We start from the raw sequence: 7031 nt of genomic DNA, 5'->3' as shown, positions 1-7031 counted from the left end.
AAACACCCTGAAGTGTTACTGTGGCCCAGGGGAGACGGGCCGTTGCCCTGCACTGCCTTCGGACGTCCTTCTGGCGGTGTGTCGCAGGCAGCGAGGCCGGTACCGGGTGTCGGACAGACACGTAATTCTGAACAGATCGCATGAATGATGAGGCCGTTGTCTAATTGCTATTTATTTTAGTCATTCCTTCTCTCCACACAGGCATTATGTGAAAAATGCATTCCACAACAGCACAAAGTTCTACATCTGCTTGACTGTACTTAAAAGGAGAGAAGAAATGAGTGTAAGCCTATCTCCCCAGCAAATACCAGTTCGGGACCGCTCGTTGCGCGAGGCAGGTGCACGTCTAGATAAAATTTCTGGCATCTATTTAAACTTCCCAACGTGCACAACCAGATAATCTCAATGTAAATAATACATCGTGGTGGGTTTCTGCAAGCGCGTGTCCAAAATGCTGATGGAGGGTGCTGCTGCATGGGCAGCAAACTCCGTTGCTGTGTGTTCTTGCCGCAAATACAGAATTACGCTGCCTTGTTGGGGTGTGTTTTTTTTAAAAAAGGCCATATAATCCTCTCTCCAAGAAGTGGGTAAGAAGAAACTATGTTAAAGGATGAACTTTGGAGACCAGGCCTCAGTGGGAAGCACTTGCTTCCTGCTGGGGTGCGTGTGCACGTGCTCAACTCATGGGCACCCCCAAAAGCTACCCAAGCAGCGTTTAACTGAATCCGTCTACTTTTGCGACAGCCTGCCTAAAATTACATGACTTTTTCCGTCGCTGATTGGGCACGAGAGGAAGCTCCATTGTGCAAGGAATTATCCCGAGTGCTGAACGTGTTTAGGACCCGCATTCCCTGCCTCTGGCTGCTGCCCTGAGGGACCGCTGTCACCTCTGCAGACGTCTCCTCTCAGGTCGACCCAAGACACACCACGTGAAGGTGTCGGCTTCGAGCCCGCAGCCTTAAAAGCCGTCGCTCTAACATCCACGTTCCCTCTTAGGTCAGCAGTTTAGTTGAGGGATTTACTGATGCGTGGGGAGAGTTGTCATGAAACCCTTTGTCCTTATCCTCACACCACCCCTCCAGCCGAGTGACCACCCCGCGTCTCAAACGCGGGGCGCGGCCTCGCTCAGGCTTCGAGCGCAGCAGAACAGTTTCCTTACTCCAGAAGGTCCAAGAGCAACGCGCGCACCTCGGCGTCCTTCCTGCCCCAGCCCAGCTCTGTGGCTCGCGTAAACCGACTTTTACAGCCGGCATCCTGAGGAGCGACGCGCTAAAGGGGCGGCAGCTCGCGGTTAAACACGTGCGTGTGCGCTTGGGGAGTTCTCGTTAATAAAAACGGGTGTCGCACTCTCACTCCTGGGCATTCCGGCCGGAAGCGAACGCTGGCGCTTGATGGACGGGAATCGTGCCGCTTACGCCGTTCACCTTCCACACCTTTCCCTGCTCCCCGCCTGTCGGGGCGCGTACCAGGCTCACCAGCCGATTGCTTCGCGCGGCAGCGAACCAGCAAGAGTTCATCCAGCCCGACTGCGGCTGGGAAGTGAGCAAGGACTGCTCCGGGCAGAGCCCGCTCCTGAGCCGCCTGCCCGTCCAGGTCCAGCAGCGCTGCGTCGTCTCCGAAGAACACAGTAACGTTTGTAGTGAGAAAACGGCAAAGGTGATGATGGACGGTGTATTACAGCGGTAACTCACGCCGTGACAGCTAGTAAATACCGTGAAATCTGGTATTTAATCGTTTTTTAGGGAAATGCAAAGTTCTACGCCCCGATTCTGCTGCCCGTACCACGCCTACACGCCTCAGCTACTGGAGCAGTGACCGTCTGCCCCCGCCCCTCCAGGTTTTGCCTCGGAGGCCGCTGGGCGCCCCTTCCCAGTGCCACACGAGTGGATCGTATGGCTCGCGCTTTATCGCCCCAGCGGTGTCTCAAGGGCAAAGAGAGACACTCCAAACTAATGTTTTTGCACAGGGGGAAGGATTGTCCCCTGGGCTGGGGTGAACACGGGACCCGGCTAATTAGAACCCAAAGTCCTTCCGCTCCCTTCTATCTCCATGTCCCGTTTCACTGGAAGGAGACATTCTTCCAGCTGCCGGAAGGTCTGGCAGGCTCTTGCCCCGCTCTGCTCAGAGTGAACGCCATGGTTTTCAGCTTCCGCAGCCTCCGCAAAGATTCCGGTTAAGGAGTCCTGATCCACATCACCACTGCTCAGCCTGCGCTTCGGAAAGGAAAGGCCGTGCTGTGGGCAGAGCTCCTGCCTGCTGTGAGCAGCGTCACCCTCTCCAAAAACCTAAAGAGTCCTGAAAATCTGTCACTGTGCTGCTTTGCAGCGAGCTTACAGCGCAGCTCAGCGGCTGAACGGCACCTGCCCCCCGCCGGTTCCCACCGCTACCCCTGCGCCCCTCTTCGGGCACATCTGAGCCGCCGCGGGGGCAGCGTTGGCCCTGGTTACTTTTTCCACAACAGATAGAGCTGGGAAAACGGAACGAACCCACCCAGCCTGCGGAGGCTTCCCCTGCAGCGTTCATAACTCGCGCAGTTGGAAGTTTGCGCAACAGCTGATTCACACGCTCACGGACGCGCTCGTGTCAGTGACCGCGGGATGCGACTGCGCCGAGAGGGCAGGGGAGACACCCTTGGGTGGGGAGGGGTTTGCTGCTTTTTAACAGCTACGGAGCGGCAGAGCAGAAGGAAGGGAAAGGGCAGAGCAGCTCCTGGTTAGACTGCACAGCCGTGACGTGCTCGGTGATTTACTCTCGGGCTGCACGCATTGTGACGTGCAGAAGTACCCGGGGTGTGTGCTCTGCACTACTGGCACTGGGGGCTGTGCTGTGCCGAGTTTAGTTCAGTTCACATCCACAACTCACTGTGCAATAAGGGGCGGTGTTTTTCTTATTTTAGGGGTTTTTAAAGGTTTTTGGCCTTTCATTCCTGTTACAAACCATTGTTGAGCCATCAACAAACCATCTCTTCCAAGCACACCGAGAGCTGCTCCCTACAGCGCAGGAAGGAACACACTCCGACCCACCGCATCCGCAGGAACCCTCCCGTCTGTGCCCACACGGACTCTGGCTCATGGCTCAGGCGCTTCTTCAGGGTCCCAAAAGCAGGGGTAGTGTGGGAACTACCACCTAATACAGGAGAAGTAACGCCTGCGGGTGAACGGAAGCGGCTGCAGACGCGCTGTCCTGATGCGCTACAGAGCTCGGGCCCAGCTCCAGCCCCTGGTGCTGCCGGAAGGTTGTTCTCTTCCCTGCGGTTTTAGCTGAGGGACCAAGCGCTCACTGAGCCGAGAGCTCCTCCCTCTGCCGCGTGCAGCAGCCTGGCTGGACTGCAGCCTGCTCCGACCACACCACAGCTCGTGTCCTACAGCAGCTCGGCAAGCCAGCGAAGAGTTTCTGCTTCACCCGCACTACCGCTCCTGCCTCCTGTCCGGGAAATGTGTAAAGGTGACGCTGACAAAGCCGTTTGCCCTTCAGCTCACACAACTAGGCTGTTTCACCATTCATTCCAAATTTGGTCCTTTATTGGGTATTTTAAGTTTACAAACGGTAAGAAAAGTGTAACACTTCTAAAGACACACCAAATCCCATTTGCAAGCGCTCTTCCAAGTTCTTCTCCTTTAAAACGCTGATTGTTCTGTGGTTATGGACGTGTAACGTATTTCCTGATTTTCGTTAGGTCACAGGCGTTGTCTTACATCACCAACAGCTTTACCTGCAGGGCCAGGCACCACTTGGAGAACACTGTCCTTCCACACTTCCGTCCTCCGTTAACTGATTTTCTTCTGACTTCTACTATTCTTTGAGTCCCAGAGTATAACCACATTAAAATACACCAAAAACATTACAAAGTGCAGGCAAGCAATAAGGGACACGGATACAGGGAATAAATCCGGGAACCGCTGCGGAGGATGCGCTGCAGCGCTCAGCAGAGACAGGCCGCCCATCAGGGTTAGGGACAGAAGAAACTGCAAGGCAAGGAAGGGACCATCAGCTAACGGGGACTTAACCCCTCCGACGAGGAGGCAGTTCCTTTCATTACTCGAGTGCTCTGTATTCGTCATTCGGGATGACGCTGCAGAAGGACGGCAGCCCGCCGCTGCGCTGACACGGTACGGCTTGCCCCGAGCGCGGCTTTATACGGTTACGGACAGAAAACTGCTTTGTGCAGGTACTTCAGTACCACCAAGTGCTGCAACTGAGAGTCAGAGGAATTAAAATTGCTTACCAGACTCCTGACGATCTTTGGAAATGATTTAAACCAAGAGACATGTCCCTTCAGGGAGAGGGAGAAGGGTTTCAGCTGCAGGTCCTCTGCCGAAGTCTTCTCAAATACGGAAAAGCAGGCTGCGCAGACCGACAGGAACGCCAGCGTCGTCACAGCGTAGGCCAGCAGCAGGCCGTCCTTCAGCAGAAGGGGCAACATGCTGCTCAAGGAGCACACAGATGTTAAAGAACGTAAAAAGAGAAAAAAAACTACATTTATACTTAGAGTCACAGAACGGGTTGGGTGGGAAGAGACCTTAACCCCCACCCAGTCCCACCCCCTGCCATGGGCAGGGACACCTTCCACTAGACCAGGTTGCTCCAAGCCTCATCCAGCCTGGCCTTGGACACTCCCAGGGATGGGGCATCCACAGCTTCTCTGGGCAACCTGTCCCAGTGCTCCCACCCTCTGTGGGAAGAATTCCTTCCTGATATCCAATCTAAACCTCCCCACTTTCAATTTAAACCCATTACCCCTTGTCCTGTCACTACAGGCCCTTGTAAAAAGTCCCCCCCAGCTTCCTTGTAGCCCCTTCAGGCACTGGAAGGCTGCAATAAGGTCTCCCCAGAGCTTCCCTTCTCCAGGCTGAACAAGCCCAACTCTCCCAGCCTGTCCCCATAGCAGAGGGGCTCCAGCCCTCGGAGCATCTTTGTGGCCCTCCAACTTCCACTTGCTAGAACTGGGAAAAACACCACTTCAAAATCACGTTAACAGTGTCCAACTCACCTGAAAGTCGATACAAGTAGAAACCATGTGGCCATAAACGGGATTTCATTTATGATTAAGCAGACGGGTCTGAAAGGAAAAGAGGAGAAAGATTGTGGAGTGACAGCACCTTGTCACTTGTGGGAGGCTGGACTCCCACTCCCCTGGGAGGCCAGGCAGAGCTCTGCCCACACCCCACTGGCACGGGCTTATAAAATCCAGGAACAGGCAGCGCCCAAAGCGCCGGATGCTCTGCTGGCGCCCCCCAGACCCCACACAGGGCACACATTTGGGGTCTGCAGCAGGGGAGTGGCACAGCAGGACGCTTCCAGCGCGTACCAGTGGCACACAGGGACAGCCAGGCTCATGCCCGTCCTGCGCAGGCTCCCGGGAGCACCTGCACGGCAACTCGCCAGCCACTTGCCACCACTGTGCCCCAGCCTTGCCTACGGCAGCGTCACCTTCACCAGTCCCTGGACAAGCGTGCTCTGTGCCGTGTCGTACGCCGGAAACGCAGCCAGAACGCTGGCGGCAGGGGCGAGCGATGCAGGAGACACCAGCCTGGCTGCTGTTGCACGCTTCCACCTACACGTTGTTCAGAAAAGGAAACCTACCTGATCTGAAGAACTCTACGCACCTGTGAGAAAGCTGCGTGCAGTTACAAGGTGAGGAAGAGAAGGTCAGAGTACATCCACAGAAACACAGTGTACTTACACTGCCACGAGAAGAATAGACTTTTCGTGTACTTGGAAGGAGAACAGGAAAAACGACAAGGCACAGCTAACCTTGGGAGAAGAGATCAGAGCTGTTACGGTAAGTGACTGCTGCGCGAAGCACGGTTCAGCGTCTCCGCTGACACAGAGTTTACATGAACATACGGGCTAAACGACCCGAGTTCTCTAATTAACTGCTGCGTTTGCTCCAGTGCAGTTTACAGACAGACAGAGCTGCTTCTGAACTCACCTCTCCACACCAGAACCGACACCGTTTGAGAGTTGGCCCAGAACAATCCAGCAAGCCCTTCACAAAGAGCCCTCGCTCCCGCTTAGCTTTACGGACCGGAGCGTCCCCACCAAGAGCGCAGCGGTCGCGTACACCAGCGCCATGGCGAGGGTCACCCTTTCTGACACACAGCTTTGCTCACTGTCGTGAGCAGCCAGTACAGCAGAGTACAGCTCTTGTTTTTCCCACCCAAATAAAAGCACGCTGTAAGCCAAACCGATCCTTAGAAAGGATAAACGCTCGTTTTAAGCAATGTTGCCCAAAACTCTCAAACAGTACACACATAAAATTAACACCAGAAATTATCTGCTGACTCCTGCAGCCTTCAGACCAGCTCCACGTACTTGTGATTTCAAGGAAAATTGATTTTTGCATGTGAGTCGTGCTAATGTGCTTGACTTCAGTGGTATAATATGACTAAGAAAAGGCAAACCCTGAAAAGGAAAGGATAGTGTTTTCCCAGAACTGCTAATGAGCTCACAGTGTCCATCTCAGGACATTTTACTGCGCTTCACAGCCAGCGCGGTAAGAAAAACTAGCACTTTGGAAAGCTAAACAAAAAGAGGAGAAATTCCAACTCTATTTGAGGCTTTAATGTGTACGGAACCTTCTCAAGGCTCCTCAGAGAAAGATAACCAAAATACGGCGTTAACTAAAGAGAACGGAGCCTGAGGAAAAAAATCTGAATTCATAGAATCATAAAAAGCCTGGATTCAAAAGAGCAGTCGGACCGCCCGGACACGCCACCGCCAAGCACGTTCTAGCGCTCCTCTTCAGCGGCCGCAGAACGGCGTCGACTGGTACGCGGGCTGGCGCGCAGCAGCAGGCAGGAGGACCGCTGGTCACAGCGGTGGGTATGAGACCAGGAGCAAGCCAAGACGCAGGCGTACACTTACCAAAGCAAATTTAAATCCCCGGAGAGAAGGCTGGACGGTTAGTTTTATACACGTGGGGAGCAGGCTCAGGAACGTCACAGCAAAACTGAAGAAGTGCATAAGAAGAGGTTTTAATACATGAGTAACTATTTCATACAATCATAGGATCACATAATGGTTTGGGT

At 54.1% G+C, this 7031-nt stretch overlaps 1 protein-coding gene across 1 annotated transcript; it reads right to left on the bottom strand.

The window, feature by feature from the left end:
* Positions 1 to 3767: 3767 nt before the first annotated feature.
* Positions 3768 to 6952, bottom strand: LOC104505764 (dolichyl pyrophosphate Man9GlcNAc2 alpha-1,3-glucosyltransferase-like; the record flags this gene model as incomplete). The annotated part of the gene is made up of 5 exons (XM_010146458.1): positions 3768 to 3965; positions 4226 to 4424; positions 4991 to 5059; positions 5684 to 5754; positions 6868 to 6952. Coding segments are annotated over 5 exons (622 nt in total), but the record flags the coding sequence as incomplete, so codon positions are not given.
* Between the last annotated feature and the right edge of the window lie 79 nt (positions 6953 to 7031).

The sequence above is a fragment of the Eurypyga helias genome, unplaced genomic scaffold, assembly GCF_000690775.1.
Source record: "Eurypyga helias isolate BGI_N326 unplaced genomic scaffold, ASM69077v1 scaffold28872, whole genome shotgun sequence".
In the NCBI taxonomy this organism is placed as follows: Eukaryota; Metazoa; Chordata; class Aves; order Eurypygiformes; family Eurypygidae; genus Eurypyga; species Eurypyga helias.
This window is presented reverse-complemented; position numbering and strand designations above follow the sequence as displayed.